A 20,581-nucleotide genomic window follows, 5' to 3' on the forward strand; every position below is an offset into this window, starting at 1 on the left:
TAGTAAACTCCATATATGCACTCATTCCTTCGGAAAGTACCGAGTGCCAGTTAACAGGAAGAAAAACCAGTGAACAAAGCACCACATCCCTGCTCTTGTAGAATTTACATTCGTGTGTGTGTGTGTGTTTGTGTGTGTGTGTGTGATCTCATGCTGTCCTCCTAGCAGCGCTAGATGCAAATAACTCATATTTATCTAGGACTTTCTTTTATTTTTAAATTCTTTTATTGGTACATTTTGGGTGTACATTACGTTTACATTTATCATTGGGTGCTTGTACCTGTACATGATGTACCTTGGTTCTTATTTTTTCCCCATTACCTGTGCACCCTTCCCCCCCTCCACCCTTCCCTATTTACATAGATTTCATTTCCATTTTTTTTTCTTTTCTCATAATTTTTCCTTTCCCTTCTTCCCTTTCTCCTCCCACCACCACTACACCTTTGGACTGTTCCCTATTTCAAATTATCAATTATTCATTTTAATCCTTATTTACACTTTCAGTTTCTCACATTAGAGAAACTATTCGGTATTTACACATGTGTGTCCTATTTATTTCACTTAAGAGTATGGCCTCAATATGCCTCCATTTAGCTATAAATGTCTCTAGTTTCTCATTCTTTACGGCTGAGTAGTACTCCATTTTATAGAAAAACCACATCTTCTTTATCCAGTTTCCAGTTGATGGGCATTTCGGCTGTTTCCAAGCTTTAGCTATTATGAACCGTGCCGCTATAAACATGGGTGCACATATATTGCTGTGGTATGATTCTTTTAATTCTTTGGGGAAGATCCCCAGCAGGGGAATATCTGGGTCAAATGGGACCTCTAGCCCTAGTTCTTTGCGGTATCTCCATACTGATTTCCATAGTGGTTGCACCAGCCTGCACCCCCACCAACAATGGAGAAGGATTCCTTTCTCTCCACACCCCCGCCAGCATTTGTTATTGGTTGATTTCTTGATAGCAGCCATTCTTTCTGGGGTGAGGTGGAATCTCAGTGTTGTTTTCATTTGCATCTCTCAAATGACCAGTGATGTTGAACATTTTTTCATATGTTTATTTGCTGCTTTTGCTTCTTTGTCTGAGAAACGTCTGTTCATTTCGGATGCCTTTTTTTGAATTGGGACTTTGAATTTGGGGGGGGTCTGATTTTTTTCAATTCTTTATATATTCTTGATAGTATATCTAGCACTTTCTTAAAACCAGGTTAAGAGCTTTGTGAACTTCGTATCTCATTGAATCCCCAGCCAACTTCATTTCCAGAGGTTCACTAGCTTTCCAAATATCATACAAGTAAGTAAATGATAGAACAAGAATTTGAACCCAGATTTGAATGACTCCCTAGCCTGAGAGCTGAACCACAACTTTGTACAGCAGAAGTAAATATTTACTACATGAACAAATGAGTAGATGAATGGTTAACTCTAACTACAGTGGAAGCCTGTTGTTTTGTCTCCATGATATAAGCATGAGTAATGCTTAAGGTTTTCATTTACTTATTAATGCAAGCCACCCCAAAGCATGGCTCCTAGAAGATTTTATTAGCATCAAGAAGCAAGCATCTATCTTGTTGCCATCCATGTTTCCTGGGCAAGATAATTTATTAATAAAAATAATGATGAAATGTAGTGGGAAAAATTGTAGAAAAAAATGCTCACCTTAAATTCTCTCTGGATTTGAACTTCTGAGTTTGCAGTAAAATCTCTGTGTTAGGCTGAATAATCATCCTAATCTCTGGAATCTGTACATGTTACCTTAAAAGGAGAAAGGGTCTTTGTAAATGTCATTAAGGAAGATTATTTCAGGTAATAGAGGCTCTAAATACAATTGTACATGTCTTCATAAGAGGGAGGAAGGGAGAGATTTGACACAAGAGGCAGAGGCTGGAATGATGGCCAAGGAATGCCAGCAGCCAGTAGATGCTGGAAGAGGCAAGCAAAGATCTGATTTTTAGTCTCTGGCAGGAGTCCAACCTGCTGACACCCTGGTTTGGGCCCAGCAATACTGATTTTGGACTTCCAGTCTCCAAATCTTTGAAAGAATACATTTCTGTCATTTCAAGCCACCAAGGTTTTGGTCATCTGTTACAGTAGCCAGGTGGAACAAATTGAGTCTTTTAAAAGAGGAGGCAGCAGGAAGAATAAGTCTTCAGTCACCAATGTAGGTGATTCCAAAATATTCATTCAGATTTCTTCTTGGTTGAATGCCCAGTGAAATCCTGTCTTGAAAAACAAGAGTGAAACAATCGCTATAAAAAAATGAATCTCTCTCCTTCGTTTCCCTTCCCCTTCTTCTTTCTTTGCCTTGTTTTTTGTTCTAATATGTATTAACACCTTGTATATTTCTTTAATTACTCCATATTTAATATATTACTTGTTTGGCATATCCAGTTATTGTTGGCTCCCTCTCAGTTGAATTTATATAAGCTCCATGATCTCAGTTGAATTTATATAAGCTCCATGGAAATTGTGGCCTTTTAAAAACTGCTTTTCTCCCGATGCCTAGAAGAGTATGTAGCATATAGTAAGCTATGAGTGAATGTCACCTTACTGGGCAACTTGACATCACATCATCACATTGTGGACGTCATAATATCGGACATTACATCATGATGTACTACCAAGATGCTTCCTAAGGTGCCACTAAAGAATGACCAACTTATAGAGTCTGTAATGCTGTGTTTTACTTCCACCAACACAAATTTCTATTTCCTACTTTGTTCAGAGCCCAAACCTTGGAATTATTTTTGATGCCTCTATTTCTCATACAACACATCTACACCATCAGGAAATCCTGGCATCTCCAAATGCTCTCTACCTTTGAAACACATCCTTAATCAGATGAACCAAACAGATATGGTCCATGCTTGGATGATGGCAACTTATGGGCTCTTTGCTCTCATTCTTGGCAAACCCCTTACTTCATCCTAGCTCAGCAATCAGAGGGATCCCTTAAAAACATCAGATCTTGTCCTGGCTTTGCTCAAAATTCTCTGATGGTTCCTAGCTCATCCAAAATAAAAGCCAAAGTCCTTATCACAGTTTGCAGAAGTCCCTACAAATGACCATTTGTCATCAATCCCCTTCATTCTGCTTACCTCTCTGACCCTCCACTTTCCCTTTCATTCAGCTCTAAATGCTCTGCCTTTCTATGCCTGTCTCAGGATCTTTGTACCTGCTGTTTCCTCTACTTGGAATGACATGGTTCACTCCTCAACCTTGGGGTTCTTGGATGTCACTTGCTCAGTGACCACACTCTTCCTCCTTGGGCATTCTGTTTAAAATGGCTACGCCACCTCACTCCACCTTACCTCACCTCTCCTTGGCCTGCTAGTTTTCACAGATATTTTTGCATTATCTGACATGCACACATACACATATTTACACATTTTTTACTGTTTGTCTCTGCCTAGAATGCAAGCTTCAAGAAGGTCAGACTTTTACCTGTTTTAGCTCACTGTTGTGTCCTCCATGTCTAGAACAATGGTGCCTATCATGCAGCAAGACAAGAAAATAGTTCTTTACTAAAGTAGAAAAATAATTTTGGACTAGATATTTCCAAGTGCAAAGGTGTACACAAAAACCTTGGAATGGCTCAGGAATCAGACATCTTTTCCTTATATTGGGTTAGTTTTGATCTTTTAAAAAATTAGCTTTATTTCTTTATCCCTTTCATAATTAATTCAGAATAATTTAGTATATTGCTTTGTTAAAGATGCCAAGACAATAGGGCACAGGAAAGAAACCTTCCTTTTGGGAATATAGCAGTATGTATCTTATGAGAAACTAAAACGTGCAAAAGAAACATCTTCTTGTTTGTGTTGTGGGGTCTGCAGGCACAAGCATAAACATACAGGGCCCCATGAAATCTGCTGTCATGATTCCCGCTTTTGATGTTGTCCCCTCCATATTTGCTTTGCTTGTGCACCTTTAAAAAGTGTGATATTTCCACCTGCCTCGCAAGAGCAAGGACCCGAGTTCGATCCCTGGTACCAAAAAAAAAAAAAAAAAGTGTGATATTCTATCTATCTATCTGTCTATGCTCTATCTCCAGGGAGAAGAAGTTCATCCAGGTGTATTCGAAGTCCTACACACCTGAAAGGTTCATTTGTAAAATAGTCCTGTTATAAATCTCAGTGGACAATTCAGTATTTGCTTAGCTGGAAGGACCTCTACACCTAAGAGGAAAGGAGGGAAGGGAGAAGGAGAGAGGAACGGCAGGAGCAAAGGAGGCACCTTATAGTCATTTGGTTCCACCAATTGCAGTTTCTCATACATATTTGGCCTGTGTGATGCAGTTAGATATATTTGAAGCACGAAGTCATAGATGTGTCTTACTCCAGGCCAGCCCAGTCCACTATTAACAATTGCTTTTTTTTTTCCAAAGCAGCTTTAGTTTTTCTTTCAGTGCAAGGGATCGAATCCAAGGTTTACAAGAATGCTAGGCAAATGCTTGACTACTGAGCTACTTCCCCAGCCCCAGTGCTTTTTGGGTGGCATGAGTTTGAATTAATTCTTTTTTTTTGTACCGGGGATCGAACTCAGGTCCTTGAGCTTGTGGGGCAGGTGGCAGAACCACTGAGCTAAATCCCCGGCCCTAAATTAATTCTTAATTCAAAGGGGACCCATCAGCTTTACTTTTCCTTGCACAGAAATTAGCTCCTGCCTCTTCCTCACCTTCAGCTTCCCTGGCTCCCCAGATTCCTCCCCCGAGATCCCCACTCTTTTTCAGGACTAGGAAGCCAGTTTTTGTCCCAGCCTCCCAGTGTTCTCTATGGTCTCCCACTGTTCACATTTTATCTTCTTTCCTCAAAGAAGACAAGGTCTTCTTGCCCCAGTTAGGCCTTCCTCTCTCCTTGGCCTGCCCTTTCTGATAGCCTTGGATTACCACTTGGTTTTCCATATACTATAGAAATGAATAAAGGACAATTTAATGGCAGTTTTCTTTACCAAGAATGAAACTGCTAAGTGATAAGGTTATCTGGAGATATCAACCAAACCCAAGAGATTCTATGAGAAAACATTCTAGAATGGGAGAATATTCACTGATACATGGTACTCTTGCACGCAGGCAGAGTTCTGAGCTTTTAAGGTGTTGGTTCACTCTTCCTCCTCAAACAACTTGACAAAGTAGCTATGATTATTACCATTCAAATTTTACATAGGAGGACATGAGGACAGGACAAGCTAAATGGTGGAATTGTTGATTCTAATCAGGCATTCTGGCTCTAAAACAGCTATCAGAGATCTCTTCCTAGAGCTCAGATTCTCCAACTCTTTGTATTGTAGTCTTATCCACCTGAATTCAGTGGCAAACAAGGCACATTATCTGTGACTTCAGAGAGAGTACCCTATAACCCTTTGGCTTGGAACAGCTAATACAATTTAAGGTAAGCTTTCATTACTGAGTTCATTTCCTATCCACAGATGTTAAAATGAAGTCTGTCTGCCCCCTAAGACATGACAGTGGGTCCTGATAAAAACAGAACCATTGGTCAGTATGGGCTCAATGTACAAAGACAGACCCAAGAAAATGGTGGCCCATAAGAATCTGGGAGGAAGGAATGAAGGCTTTTAGTTGCAAAAGAATCTTGAGAGTGGGTAATTCCCATCTGGACCCCAAATACAGTGGGTACCCACCCCCCTCTTACAGCCAGTGAGGAGGGGTCCCTGATTTTTATAAAAGAGCTATTGTGGGGCTTGGAGTGTAGTTCAGTAAGGGAGTGCTTACCAAGTGTTCTTAAAGCCCTGAGTTCAATCCCCAGCACGAAAAAAAAAAAAAAGAGAGAGAGAGAAAAAGAAAGAAAGCAAAAGGATCTGTTGGCTTTCCTAGGCACTCAGTTGTGAGGATCATGGGCTTCCACCTATCTTTACTTAAATAGGGTTTGTTTAGGAGACGTTCCCAGATTGTCCCTCCCCTCCCTCCCCTCCCTTTCCTCCACTGCTCAAGTGACATCTTGCATCAGTGTGACCTGGGCTCTCCGGGCTACTGCAATAGTGCAAGATTTAAACTCTCAGCAGATGCTTGCTGTGGCAAAACCAATATGATCCAGACATAGGGCTCCACTGAGGCTAGGGCTTGATGTCTTTATTCCCTCCCTCCCCTTGGAATTTGAGATGCCCTTTCTGAACTAGCGATCATCTCAACTAGTGAAGAGAGATCTTGCCTTCTTTCCGCATATAATGCTCAGCCTTGCCCTAGGCCCTTTTCAAACCCACCACGAATTTTCTCTTGATCATTTCTGCCCAAATCACATTGTTTGGAGCCAGGAATCAAGGGAGGACAGTGTTCCATATCTATTCACCCCTGCTCTGGGGACATAGTAGGCACTCAGCAAAGTTTTCCTGGCTTACTGGGGTTGCATATTCCAGCAGACTGAGATTTTTGAATAACTTGTCTCTCAGCCTGTCAGCATGGTCTCCTTGCCTACACTTTCCCTGGGAAATGTTCCATCTAGAAGTAGGAAAGGCACAGGCCAGGAGCCCTAGCTATGCCAAAAAGGAGACAGCAAAGAAGACAAGGTCTTTTTCCTTCCTCCTGGAATCGGCTCTGGATTCTTGGCGGCAAACTCTGTGCTGGCAGAGTCTACAGGTATTTGGCCTTTCACCTTTTGGACTGTTCGTACTCATTAGCCTCCCTACCAGGGATAGAATCTGATACTAGTGGAGACATCTACAGGAGCCCCTTCTTCTAGTGCCTGGCCCTATAGATGGAAGGCAGGGTGAGAAGAAAGGCTAGAATTAATGCATAAAATGAGGTTTAAAAAGTTACCCATGGGCCGGGGATTTAGCTCAATGGTGCTGCTGCCTGCCTTGCAAGCACAAGGTCCTGAGTTTGATCCCCAGTACCCCCCAAAAAAGTTCCCACCCCCCAAAAAGTTACCCATCATATTTTCATTCTTTCTGCTCTTTTTCAGTTTCTATGAGCACAAGTCATCAAGAATTGGGTTTGTGACTTTGTCCCTGTGAGCTGCAGGGAAGAAGGGCTTGTGGAGTCTGCCTGGGGGAATCAACTCTTCCTTACCTCGAAGAGCAGCAGGGCCAACCTGAGGACTTAGGGAGTGTGACAGCAAATGAAGGCCACCCACCCCTCCACACCCCAGAGGACACCCACTGTGACCCCAGTGAGTAAGTGGGAAGTCTCAAGGAGACTAGGCCAGGGGTTCTTGGTAGACTTCTGGGAGGGGAGATGTCAGAAACAGAAATATGAAACTCTTGGCAGTGATAAAATAAACGCTTTTAATGGGAAGCTTCCTGAGATGGCACTGTGTCTTTGGCTATCAGCCAATGTCACCAGGGCACACTGGCTGGATTACTATTTCCACAGGAAACTAGAATGTCACTCTGAAGCTCTGTTCTGCCCCTCTAGGCATCCAGAGGTGTGTCTCAACATCAGGAGGTTGGGGCTAGCTGGCAGTCAGCCCAAAGTATGCTGTTCTTATGTGTCCAGGCCCAAGGGAGGAGTGAGGGGCTTCTTTTCCCACTTGGGGTGTTTTGCCATGGGGGGAAAAAGGTGGGGGCGGATCACTTGAAATTTCAACTCTGACCTTTACAAAGAAAACTAATAGACACTTTAGTATTATATACAGGGCAAGGGGAGATGATGTGGAGGGGAAATTGCACTTAATTACAGCAGTTTATAGTTTACACCCATTGGACAAATTTACTTCTTTAAAAGAAATCTCGAGATCATTTGGGCTGGGGTTGGGGAGAGGGAGTCTGTTGATATTTACAGTGTGTTTGGCTCAGTTCAGTAGCACATGTTCTCCTCTCTTTGTTTCAGTAACAGATTCAAGTTTTTGCATGAGTTTGTTCGATGAAAGATCACAATGTAGACTCTACAGCATGTTCTCTTCCTCTTGTGCAGTTTCATGTTGCCTGCCTCCAGGACAAACAGGAGCACTTGACATCTTAGGAGAGGCATCCTGACAATACTGTGTAGAAGGGAAGCTGGGCTTCAAGGCTGCATCTCCCAAGAGCGGATTGTCTGAGGTGCCACCAGGACATCAGGTAAGTGGGGACCTCTCACAGGTGCTTGTCAGGTCACTGGGCTTTTCCGTGACAGCTGCCCAGAGGGTGATGGTGTGGAAAAGAGAGTCCTTGTTGCTGTGCACACGGTAAGTGGTATGTGGACATCACCAGGCTTGCAATGGGCACTGCAGAGAGAGAGGAGAGAGCTCAGCTGTATGCACTGGACAGGGACATGGGTTATTAGTTCGGCTTTTGCAAGGGAGCTGATGCCCAACTCAGCCAGCAAACAGGGGGTGGTGGGTCGGGGTCTAGTCGCTACTCAGCTCTTCGTGTTGGCCCAGAAACACATGTCCCTTGCGAAAACCTGGGAGCTGGCTTTCCTGGCCACTTTGGAAGAGAGAAATAAGTTGCTAGGGTCCTGAAAATAGTTCTAACTTGCTGACCTTAACCATGAAACTGGACTCTTCTTCCTGTGAGTATGGTATTTGTGCACTCATTGTGGTTGCAAAGGTAGTGAGGTGGGGGGCTCTTGTCTCTTACGGAAAAAGGGCCTCTTCCTAAGACCTCTAAGCGCAGAGGTGCCCTAGACTACTGCTTTCCAAACTCTATTGGACCTACCAATTACAGTGATCCTCAGAGAACAGTTCAATTCTGATTCTTAGGCCTGGGGTGGACCTAGGAATCTGCATTTCTCAGAATTTCCCAGGCTGTGCTGGTGCTGCTCATCTATTCAGAATAACAGGGCCATAAAGCACATGAGAAAATGGGCTCTACTCAAACTTTCCTCTTCTCAAACTTTTCCAACTGAGAGGGAACGTTGCCAACTGCAAAATGCTTTCTCAAGGTGTGAAACTCAAAAGATCCAGGAAAAGGATCCAGGACTGAAGACCTTTGATGCCATATTTTTGGAGCCTGGGGAAATAGACCCCAGAATGGCTGGAGCAACCCTCTGAGAGGGGTCACTCAATCTATGTGGGGTAGCCTGGCCCTCTGGATCCCTGGGCTTCATTCATCTTAACTGCTCTGAAACATCATCACTCGCCTTTTTATTTCCAGGGAGCCCCTTTTTGTTTCCCTCTGTTTCTTCTTTCCCTTCACTTTTGTTGACATCTAAGATACTGCCTTTTGGCTCAGTACTTGGTTTTCTCAAGATCCCCCTGCAAACACACATACACATACAAACATACACATCCCTACTGCGAGTAACAGAGGTTTCTTGTTCCATTATTATCATCTCATTAATCAATGCTTCCAACCATAACCCCAGATGAGGTTACCATTATGTCCATTTTACAGATTAGGAAAACAAGGCTTGAAGTGACCTGGTTTCAGAACTGGGAGAGTGTGGAGCCAGAGATTCAAACCCTTCCTGGGTAATCTCCCAGCATATCTTTTTTCTACTACCCTCTGAGGTTGAGAACCTTCTACTTAGCCTTGTGCTCCTGGGCAAATTGCTCTGTCTCTCTTTCTCCATGCCTCAGTTACTTACCCTATAACATGGAAGTTGTGGTGGGATTGGAGGGGTCAGTACATGTGGAGTTCTCTGATTATAACACTGTCTCACAAAGGGTTCCTCCGTCCATGTTGCTCTTGAGGGCTTTTAAGAGTGGGCCTGAGCATGCATTCATGTGAGGAGACAGGTTTCTGACCCTTCTACATTCTTGAGGGCTTGGTCAGGATCCTCTGATACCCTTTGCCTCTTCTTCTTCCCTCTACCTGCTCCTACTCTTGAGTCTCTTTACTTCTCACTATCAGCCTTTTCCCAATTTTCAGATTTCAGGCTGAGGAGAGAGAAAACGGCTTCTGACCTTGCAGGTTTCAATAGAAGAGCAAACAAGAAGGGAAGATAAGGAGACGCCAGTGAGATTCTATGACCTGTCATTAGGGATGGGCTTCCCAGCTATCAAATGTTTGCTCACATAATAAAATGGTGGCAGAGCCTTAAATGTTGTCAAAAGAACTAGAGTTATTTGCCCCCTTCAGAGTCTAAACACAAACATCTGATAAGGGGTACACTGTGGTCCCTTAGAGCTAGAGGCCCAGCACTCCTAGCCCCACGAAGGCCTGGCCCAGAGGATCCCTGGGTGACCCTCCATATGAAAGGTATTATAGCAACATCCCTCATTCTGAGAGGATTTGTTACATAATAGTAATAGCTAACACGTATTGAGGTCCTACTATGTGCCAGGTACAGGCATCAGGGCTTTACACACATCATTTCATTTAATTCTTCCATCATCCCTATGAGGTAGGGAGTTGTCATTCCCATGTGTTTGTACTTTCTAGGCTCAGGGAATGCAGCTATGAACAAGACCTGCTCACAACCTCAAAGAGTCTGCATTCTAGTGAGAGTTTTGAACAGTGAACAAGTAAACAAATATGCATGAATACCTACAGATGAATACTCTGTAGAAAAACAAGCAATGGTAGGAGGTTAGGGTGACTTGAGGGAAAAGGGAGTAAATTTCAGAGGGGCAGATTGGGAGAAGCCTCTTTTTTTTTTTGGTACCAGGCATTGAACTTGGGTCCTTGCGCTTGCACAGCAGGCAGCGAAACCACTAAGCTAAATCCCCAGCCCGGGAGAAGCCTCTTTGAGGTGATGTTTGAGCTGAAAGAAGTGAGGGAGCAAGCACATGAAAGAGTGTTCCAGGGAAGAAGACAAATGCAGAAACTTGAGTGGGATCGGTACAGCTGGTACAGCTGAACCCAAGTGAGTAAGGGAGGGCCCGAGGGAGGGGTGAAGAGAGATACCAGCAGAGCTCTGATCACACGGGGCCTTGAAAGTCTCTTAGTTTGACTGCAAATGGAAAGTTACTGGGGATTTTTGAAAGGGGAGGAACATGCTTGATTTCTCTTGAGGAGATCATTCTGGCTGCTGAGTGGCGAACAGACCACAGAGATACAAGGATGGAAGTGAGAAACAGGGCCCACTGAAGGAGATGAGCCAGAGAGGAGGGTTAGGACTAGGGCTGAGCCTGAATTAGACTAGGACAGTACCAGTGGCAGAGGCGAGAAGTGGTCATATTTAGCATGTATTCGGAAGGACATCTAGTAGGATTTATTGGTGGACTGGATGTGGAATACAAAGAGAAGAATCAAGAGTTAATCTCAGGTATTTCATGTGAAAATGGTATAATTTGAGGGAATGGAGAAGCCCAAGGAAAGGTAGGGAGGAAGTGGGGCAAAACGAAGAGTTTCTATTTTCAGTATTCTATTTTCCTAACAGTTCAACTGGGGAGGAATATTGAATATAATAGTCATATACATGTCCTTGTGAAAGATGCATGGGCCCTCAGTGGGCAGGAATGCCCTGGAGACAGAACCGTAGGAGCCGTGAGTGTGTGCTTGATCCAAAGTCATGTGATAGGTGGACACTCAGGAGTGAGCATAGACACGAAGAGGCCAGAGAATGAGCCCTGGGCCCTCCAATGCATCGAAGTTGGGAAGATGAGCTGCCAGTTAAAGAGAGGAACAGTTGGCTGGTGCCAGGAGAAGAAACAGAATGATGGTGTCCTAAAATCCAGGGGAAAAAGGAGGGAGTGATTGGCTGTGCCAAAGAAAAGTAACCATGGATTTAGCAACATGGAAGTTAGTGAGCTGGATACACTTCATGGAGTGTGAGGACAGAAGCCAGCCTGCAATTGAGGGTGAGGAAGTGGGGAGACCAAGTGCAGAGAGCTCATTTCAATTATTATTAATGTATGTGAGGTTAACTGTAGCTCTATTAATTGAAAGTAATAATTAGTTTTCCAAACCAGGCATGGTGGTAGATGCCTGTACTATAAGCTACTCAGGAGGCTGAGGCAGGAGGAGTCCAAGTTCAAGGGCAACTTAGCAAGGCCTTATCTCAAAATAAAATTTTAAAAAGGGCTATGGGGGGCTGGGAATTTAGCTCAGTGGTTTCGCCGCCTGCTCTGCAGGCACAAGGACCTGAGTTCAATCCCCGGTACCAAAAAACAAAAACAAAAACAAAAAGGGCTATGGGGTGTAGTTCATCCCAGTACCACACACATTCATCATCATCATCATAGTCATCATCATCAAATCCAATTTTACAGACGAGGGAAGTACAACTTAGATAAGTAATTTGCCCAGGATTTCATAACAGCAATGGTGTGCTCTTAAATCCTACATAGGGTAATTTCCTCCCTTCTGAGTTGGGAAATGGGGGAAATAAATGCCTTTTGCCATTTAAAAATCTACTTCCCAAGTTCTGGAGACACTTGGTTGACAGCAAGAGAAGCCAAGTGATACCCAGCTCCCATGGACTGTGTGTTTCTTTTGGACCAAGCACCAAGTGATGTAAATCTTCTTGCAATTGGTTCTCTCGCTGAACCCACAAAAAGAGGTATCAGTATCCTCATTTTACAGATGAAGAAACTGAGGCCCAGAGAGGCTGACACATTTCCCTGAGGTCACGCAGGTAGAAAGTGGCAGAAGGATGAGAGTGGATCTGCTTAGCTCCCAGGTGAGAGCTCCTAACTATCCGAGCATTCTGCCTCATCGCCAGTGAAGAAGGCAGGGCGGGGGAGGATGCAGCAGCAGGGGATTTATGACGAGGCTGCCCCCTCCTTCTTGTCAGCACCTCTGATTAGGAACTCTCTGGGGGCCTCTCTTGACCTCCCTATAAACTAGGAAGTGAAGCAGTGGGGAGAGAAAGTGGTGGAAACAGGAGTCAGTTTACAGCCTGCCCATACTTGTTCTAACCAGGGTCAGTGCTTCTTCAGTCTTCTTTCTGGACTGGTGGGACATTGTTACACGGGAGCCCAGGCACAAATCCACCCAGAAAGTAACCCACCAGCACCCAAGAGTTAAGAAGGAAGGAGAGAGGGCCGGGGATTTAGCTCAGTGGTTCTGCCGCCTGCCTCGAAAGTGCAAGGACCCAAGTTCAATCCCCAGCCGCCGCCCCCCCCCCCGCAAAAAAAAGAAGAAGGAAGGAGAGGCAAAAGTTGTGGAAAGAACTGATTGCAGTAGCTGTGGAAGGATTCAGGCCAGCCTGGGGTTCCTGAGGTAAGATTCCCAGAGTCCTTGGGGCATGTCTTTTTTGACAACAGGAAGTACTGTGAATAGGTAGATCCAAGTTCATATCCTGCTTTACTGCTGAATAACCTTGAGTCATTACTATGGGTGCTTAAAAATGGATACTGGAAGGACAGTGTTGTTTAATGTATTTGAAGTGAGAAGAATAAAGTCTGGAAGTACAGCTCTAGAATTTATCCCAGATCTCTCCCCATCTTGAAACCTTAGGTTTCTGCTCAGTAAATCAGGCATAAAAATATCCACCTTGTAGAATGAGCAGGAGGGTTAGCCACACAAGTAAAATATAAAAACTCATGGAGTACTGCTTAGAAAATGGGCAATACTAAAAAAATACTAGTTGTGAATCCATCTGGCCATCCATCCATCCCATCCATCCATCCACCCATCCATCCATATTAACTGAATATCTATCATAACTGAGGCACTGGGTTAAACACAAAGGATTTAGGTGTTTTGAGTGGGCCCTGAACTACTTGCTCTTTTTCCCTGAGAGTGGGGTGAGGAGGTTCCTTACACCAGCAGAATGGAAAATGGGGCTCTGAAGCCCAGGCCCAAGAGGTGGGATGTGCTACAGAGATGGTCCTAGTCTTGAGACATGTTACTGTCAGATCCTCCTTTGACCACACATAGACTAAACACTGACTTAAATATTAAAGGAGTCAGTGGAAGGAAAGACAGAAAGACAGAAGAAGGAGAAGCCAAGAGCTCCCACTCTGAGTACTTGATTGTGTCCCAGGCACTCTGTTGGGCACTCTGAACATAGTGAGATGGGGGTGGAATTTCCCCCATATAATGAGTCTCACAGTGGGGACTGAACTGCCAATCTCAGACGGTGATGGAGTGGGGAGTAACTCGGACCTTTCAGCTCTTCTCTCCTATCACTGTACAATGTTTCTAAAGCACAACTGCCCAGCTGTGCCCCTGTGACCCAAGCCTGATGCACACTTGATGTGCACATCAGTACATGAAATGTTCTGAGAAGCCCTGCCCAGCGGTGTTTAACTTTGTTAATGATCTAGCAGTTCCCAACACATCTGACCAAAGAATCTTTTTCTCCTTTCACTCCATACGCCCCTGATAAATAGTAATGGTTTTGAAATCCCTCTTAGAAAACAATACTCCTTCTAACAGACAAAAAGACGAACTGCCACCAGGCCTCTTTGGGAACTCACTTGTGACTCCTTGCCTTAGGAGCTGTTTGTATAAACTGTCTTCATCTTGGGTAAGGCCTATGGTCAGGAGGGGATGCCTTTACCCTCATTTCATTTATTTCATTCTGCCTTTTCCATTCCTCCTCCTCCTTTGGTTCACAGGAAGAAAATTTCCTGATTGGAACTTAGCATATAAGCTTAATTTTTACTCTGGCTCCTGAGCACTAAACATGACAGGAGCAACAGTGATTGCCATAAGAATTTAACAGGAATATTGGAAGGTAAGTGTTGTTTAAGTGGAATGAGGCCATGATTTGGAGTCAAAGACAAAAGTCTGGAGGTCAAGTTCTAGAATTTATCCTCTGTGTGACCTTGGGCAGGTCATTCTCTCTCTCTGAGCTTCAGTTAGTTTCTTTGGACTTAGAAGATTGCAATAAAAAGAAAATGATGAGGTAACATTCATGAGAAGCATAAAGTGCTATGTATTTTTTATCCTTCCTAAGTGTGATAGTCATCTCCATCACTGCAGAAATGAGTCTCTTGCAAGACTTCTGAAATGTCCAGTGACCCAGAGACAACTTCACAGCAGATGGAGAAGGCTGCTCATGCAGCTTCAGGGTCAGCTGACCACTCTGTCCAATGGAGGAGAGAAGCCATTTGGGGGCTGGTGGAAGAGTCTCAGGGAGCATCTTGAAGTATTTTGATTAAGAGACCATTTCTTGCATCCAGAGGACTCATTTCAACAAGCAAGCATCAAAGTCAATTTGGGAAAGACAGGAATAATTAATCACGGTCCTGTCTAGGGCTGACCAAGCGGCAGATGGATTGATAAAGCTTTCAAAGGAGAAAGTATTCCCAAGGAGGCTGCTGCGCCTGGCTGCCCCCTGATTGAGATTTGTGAGCACAGATAAATGTTTTCCCTGCTCACTACAAAGAGTGGGAAATCGCATGGGAGTTGAAGGGCAGGGCACTAGGGGGTTGTCGTTTAATCTTCTATTGGGTGAGAGAAGTGTGGCAAAGCAGGTCCCACACACCTCTCCTTCCACCCCCAACACCAGAGCCCAGTTGTCTGGGCTGTGTATGTGTCAGCACCCAAGATGGGCCAGGTACTTAATCTATGTCACCTTGCCAAATCCTCAGAACAAGGTGACTTTACAAGTATTATTGTAAAGATGAACAAATGAAGGCTGAGAGGTCAAGGTCACCAGGAAAATGGCAGGAATAGAACCCACTTGCTTCACCACACTCCTAGACTGGAAGTGGGAGGAGATGGTGTTAAGAGAAGAAGAAAAACTGTGCAACCCATGAATAAATCTGCTCAGAAGTACATGCCAACGGATGAGGTGTGGTTTGCAGTGCTCAGGTGGAAAAAAAGACCATCAACAAGATCAAATTCTGCTGAGCACCTCTGACATGAAGTTCAAGGTTGTCTCCTCCTTATCTAGTAATCAATAAAGCCCAAATAGTTCTCACACTGCACAGATCCCAGCTACTAAAAGGTCTTATTGTGTTATCCAGGAGCTGTCATCCATGTTCAAACATCTTGTCCTGTTTCTAACTCTCAGTGTCCCATTGCAGTGCAGCTCTGTGGCTCCAGCAATGAGCTTTGCTCGTCTTTACTAGTCCATGGTTTCCATGAGGAGGTGGGAATTATTCATCAAGTGAAACAGTGACTAAACTTCTGGGTTTCCCAGTTTTAGTGCACCAGGAAGTTGATTCTAAGTTTCTTGATAAAACGCCAAATGAATGCAGACCTTGCAAAGACCATGCTATCTGATGTTCTCATGGGTAGGCATGATTGGCTCAATCCTTGGAGGGTACAGCATCTGGGCCTGGCAGGGGTCCTGGACTGAGAGAATCAGCCTCAGGACCCCTGACTCAACACTCACTTTCTCCATTGAGCATCTTTGAAAAGCATGAAACTCAACAGATGGTCTGACCTCCTGAGCCCTTCCTGGAAATACCTTTTCCATGGATCATCAGTCATCCCATGGAGGAATATTCAATCTCAATGCCTAATGCTCTGTGTCATTCAGTCTCTAGAGACCTATCAAACTTCAGTGCTTGATGGTTAGGGAAACTGGGAGCAATAAGCCCCTTTGGCCTGTGGCCCATCTTCTTTGCCCTGTGACCTCAGGGATTCTTTTAGCAAGAAACTAAGGGAAGACTCAGAAGGAAGCTTTGAAAGGAACAAAATATGACCAACTCCACACTTGCCACACCTTAGGTGCATCAATAGTCTTAATCATGCCACCCCCCAGCCCTGCTGCCCCATCCTGCTGGCATTACCTGTTTACTGGAAGACATGTTGGTGAGTGTACTGATGCTGCTGGTATCTGTGACCACCATCGCAGATGGAAACCGGGAGGTATGGGAATACTGGGGGGGTTCCTGCTTGTGTGTGTACACTGGAGAGGAAAAGGGAAGAGAAAATCAAGGTGCATATACAGCTACAGCTCCCCCATCCCACACCACAGCTCCCGTTTCTCTGGGTAGATAAAAGAGGGTCATGGTTATGTTTGGGAAGGCAGTGCAATGTGATAAAATCCTGGCTCCTTACTCAAGTTACTTAACCTCAGTTTGCCTAAAAAATGGGGATGGTATCTATTGTGGGATTAAGAAATACCATGTTTAAACTACTTTGTACCAAGTGCATGAATAGCTTTGCACAGTGTCTAGTATATATAGTGGTACTTGGAAACACTTCTCTTCCTCTGATTGTCAATAAAGTATTAGGTGCCTGGGCATCAACAGGTGACCCTTAGGCATATGTGGTGAACCTGAGATTTAAGTAAAAAAATATTCTAAGCAGGTGGCCAGCATGAAGTATCTGGCCAAGTTCAGGCTTACAGCTTCTGCCATGATTCAAACAGTAGATTTCCTGCAAGAGTTGTTGATGGATTAACAGCTATAATTAGACACATATGTAATTGATTGTATAATTCTGGGCTATTCCAGTTTGCACTAAAATGATATCATAGCCTTGTAACATGGAAGTATGAAGGGTAAACAAAAGGAAACTAGATCCAAATAAAACCTCCAGGAGCATGTGACTTCAATTTTAGGTGTTTTTAGTACTTGTCCATGACACGTGGAACTTTTGACTCTTAATAGTTATCCATAAAAATCATGCAAATTCTAAGTCACATGACCAACTAATGAAAGCATATGGATGCTTGGCCATGAGGAAGGGACCAGCCTGTTCTCAGAATACAGAGTCTACTAAGGAGTCTATCAGTGGGGAATGGGGCTGACTGTCACTGGCTGGTGCCCCAGCTTATCCTTGTGTAGGGATGCTGATTGTTTCCTAGTTCGGGGTCCCTTGGACTCTCTGTGGCTGGCCCACAGGCTGCTGGCAATTACCCTCTAACTGTCCCACTCAGGCCTGACCACTGAGGGTCCCAGCCCAGGTGAGGAAGAGGAGGAGCATACTGCCAAGCTCTGGGAGGAAGAGAAGTGAGGGACCTGTGGGCCCACCCTGCTACAAGCTGTAACAGATTTTTAGAAGCCACGAATATGTGATTGGAATGTGAGATGGTGCTCAGAAACCAGCTCTGCAAGGCCAAGTAGGAACTGAGCCCAAAGGATAGAAGGCTGAACTTGGCTGTTCCCCTTAGCATCTGCAGCCTTATCAGAAGCAGCCCAGAGAGAAACTCAAATTCACTTTGCCATCTTTCCCTTTAGCAGTCCATTAATAAATAATCACTTGCATTTCTATAACTCCTTATGCTTATCAAATGGAGTTCACCCCTCTTTTTATTTCATTTTCTTAATGACCCTAGAAGCACACAATTCTTATTTTATGCATGAGACTCAGAGTAGCTTAAGTAACCTGCCAGTGGCTACATAGCTGGCAAGTCAGGATTTAAATTCAAGTCTGTTTAGGACTATACTGAACACTTTTCTGGCATTCCCGAAGCAGGGAAACCATTTATCCTTCAAATGATTCCTCCCCGAACTCGATTTCTCCCCAAACATGTAGGCGAAGGGCTGTGGCCAGACTTGGCCAGAGGCCTGGAGGCCTGGGGGTGAAGATAGAAGACAGAGAGGGTAGATTTAGGGAAGGTGTAGAAACTGGATACAGGGGATTCTCTGTGCAGGGGCAGAACTCTGATACTCCTCAGCCAGGATGGTGTACAGGTGATATTTTCCACCTATGTTCAGGTGTTTGATTAGAAATGTCTGGAGTGTCTGGGAGAATGGGAACTCTAGAAGATTTTTATATTCCAGGGAGGCAAACAGAATACAAATTATAGGTTGAAGCTGATCATTTGTAAATGGCTGCTTGGAATTTTAGATTGAAAAGGCTGAGTTGAGCAGTTGGAGATGTAGCTCAGAGGCACAGCATTTGCCTAGCATGAGTGAGCCTCTGGGTTCGATCCCACTACCATCATAAAAGAAAGAAAAAGCTAAATTGAGGCTCACTGGGAAGTTGCTGTGGTTGATTCCCACTGTGGAGGGATGGGAGACTGTGGCACATGTTCCACATTCTATCTGTAATTCCCCTTTATGTGTAGGCCTAAGGCGTCCCCTGCAAACCTTCTCCTGGGAATCTTGGGGGTAGGAAGAGCAACATGCAGAAGGCGTGCTTCAGAAATTGTCTTGGTTGATGACAGGTAGGGAAAATGATCAAACTGTAGCCTTCCAAGAAGGTTCCAACCCAGAAAGGGAAGAGATTAGGGTGCTGTCTCCCCCGTCACTCCTGTGTCCTTACTGTGTGCGTTCTGCAGCTGAGTCACAGCAGCCATGAAGGGCTGCTGGGCCATGTGGCTGCCTGGGCTCTGCTGCATGAGGGTCTGCTGATGAGGGCTGTGCAGCTGCTGGGAGAACTGGACGGGCTGCAAGGCCGCCAGGCTGCCGGCCACGCTGTTGATGACTGGGACGCTCTGTGCTTGGGAAGTGTTGAGGCCTGTGGGAGCAAGAGAGGAAGGTCAGAGATGGCTTCAGGGACAGGGAGGGTTGAGTGGATGGTGCCCCTGAGTGACAGGAGAAGTGACTTTACAGACCAGGAAACTGAGATTTGGAGAGATTCATATATTTGCTCAAATTCCACAGTGTGTTGTCGGATGGAGACAGGTTTAAACCAGTTTGACTGAAGCCTGAACATCTCTGAAAGTCAGCCTGTGACTTCCCAAATTCAGGCCCTTGAAGTTACCAGGGTCTTGGGAAAAGCTGACTCTTCTTATCCCTTCTATCTAAGCCACCCTGAGGAAGGCATGCCTCTGCCCTCAGGCAGTTACAGGTGTCCACTAGGGTATGGATTGATGCCCAGATCTGGCTTTCCAGTAGAGGGCAGCAGTGTGCAAGGACCCACGTCTTGATTCAAAACAAAACACTCCCATAGTCCTGCAGGTATGGAGGCTGAAGCTCTGCAGTTAGTAGACTGCAAAAACCCTGAGAGAGGACAAGGTCTTGACTATACCAGAGGGGAAAAAAAGATGCGAACTCAGCCACTCTATGAAGTGGACATGCCTGCATAGGGGTGGCTGCACAGGGCTGAGGGTATCAAAAGGACCAGGTTTGGGAAGGAGGAAGTAGTAAGTCAAAGGTCAGCCCTTGACAGTGATGGTACATCTTGCCGTCTTTCTGTGCTGGGGTTTGAGAACCTCTGTGGTTTGGTACTATGTCTGTATCCTGAGGCCTCTTTAGGACCTGGGCCAGCACTCCAAGGATTGGGCCCCCCGTGGTACCCATGTTCTCTAGCTGCTCCCTGGTGGGACTCAGGGGAAGACAGCTGAGGCAGAGTTGGAGTAGGGACAAGAGAATCAGAAGAGAAGACACCCCAACCTCTTTCCTGGAACAGCCAATGTTCCTTTGTTCTTGTTTTCTGGGCTGAAGAAGGAAATCCATAAAAAGGATTATTTCAGGTAGACACAGAAGGGACATCTGGAGAGCCTTTCCTGAAAGGGACAGGGTTTCATGAGCAGGACTGGGGGAGGTCCTCAAAGGAGATAACACAAAGTCCTCAACAATTGCTTACTCAGAGCTTTGGCTGATACTGTTATCAGAACCTAAAAGGCAAGATCCCAGATCAGAAAAGGAGGGCAAAAATCCTCCTCCTGGCTCCCCTGGGTGAGGGTGGGGAATAAGACCCTTTGATCACCCTCAGAATAAGCCAGCCTCACCTGAAAGCTGATATCCTCTTTCCCCTTTTTACCTCCTACTTAGGGTCTTGGTCTCCTAGGGAGCCCCATGAGTTTGCCGTTTTTCCAGGGGTGGCCACTGCTCTTTTTAGGAAATCTCTGCCCAGAAAGGCAAATGAACCCGTGTAGAGTGGATGACATTTTAAGGCATAGTTCCAGATCCTCCTTGAGCTTCAGAGCCATCTAGGGGACTCTTTAAGAAATACACATGCCTGGGCCCTGCCCAAGACCTAATGGGTCAGAATCTTCAGGGGTAGGCCCTAGGAATCTTATTT

General features: G+C 44.9%; 1 protein-coding gene and 1 long non-coding RNA gene across 8 annotated transcripts in view; one reads left to right on the forward strand and one right to left on the reverse strand.

Annotated features, from left to right (window-relative positions):
* Positions 1 to 2,624: 2,624 nt before the first annotated feature.
* On the forward strand, positions 2,625 to 7,115 carry LOC110346847 (uncharacterized). Its single transcript, XR_002391111.2, has 3 exons — positions 2,625 to 3,627; positions 5,291 to 5,391; positions 6,919 to 7,115. It is a non-coding gene; the product is annotated as an uncharacterized LOC110346847 (long non-coding RNA).
* A 106-nt stretch (positions 7,116 to 7,221) lies between these two features.
* Hnf1b (HNF1 homeobox B) overlaps positions 7,222 to 20,581 on the reverse strand; it is a 50,962-nt gene continuing 37,602 nt past the window's right edge. For 5 of the 7 annotated variants that reach the window (XM_004870429.4, XM_004870427.4, XM_004870428.4 and 2 more), the window contains exons 7-9: positions 18,878 to 19,072; positions 16,453 to 16,571; positions 7,222 to 8,157 (exon numbers count right to left, since the gene is read on the reverse strand). In XM_004870429.4, the coding sequence (XP_004870486.1) occupies positions 8,137 to 8,157; positions 16,453 to 16,571; positions 18,878 to 19,072 (335 nt within the window). In that variant the 3' untranslated portion in view covers positions 7,222 to 8,136. The remainder of the gene's footprint in view (positions 8,158 to 16,452; positions 16,572 to 18,877; positions 19,073 to 20,581) is intronic. The other 2 variants (XM_087191463.1, XM_013067671.3) reach the window with 2 other exon arrangements.

The sequence above is a fragment of the Heterocephalus glaber genome, unplaced genomic scaffold (genome assembly GCF_053883595.1).
Source record: "Heterocephalus glaber isolate CG9 unplaced genomic scaffold, H.glaber_assembly_v1.0 deba00001564, whole genome shotgun sequence".
NCBI classification, from domain to species: domain Eukaryota; kingdom Metazoa; phylum Chordata; class Mammalia; order Rodentia; family Bathyergidae; genus Heterocephalus; species Heterocephalus glaber.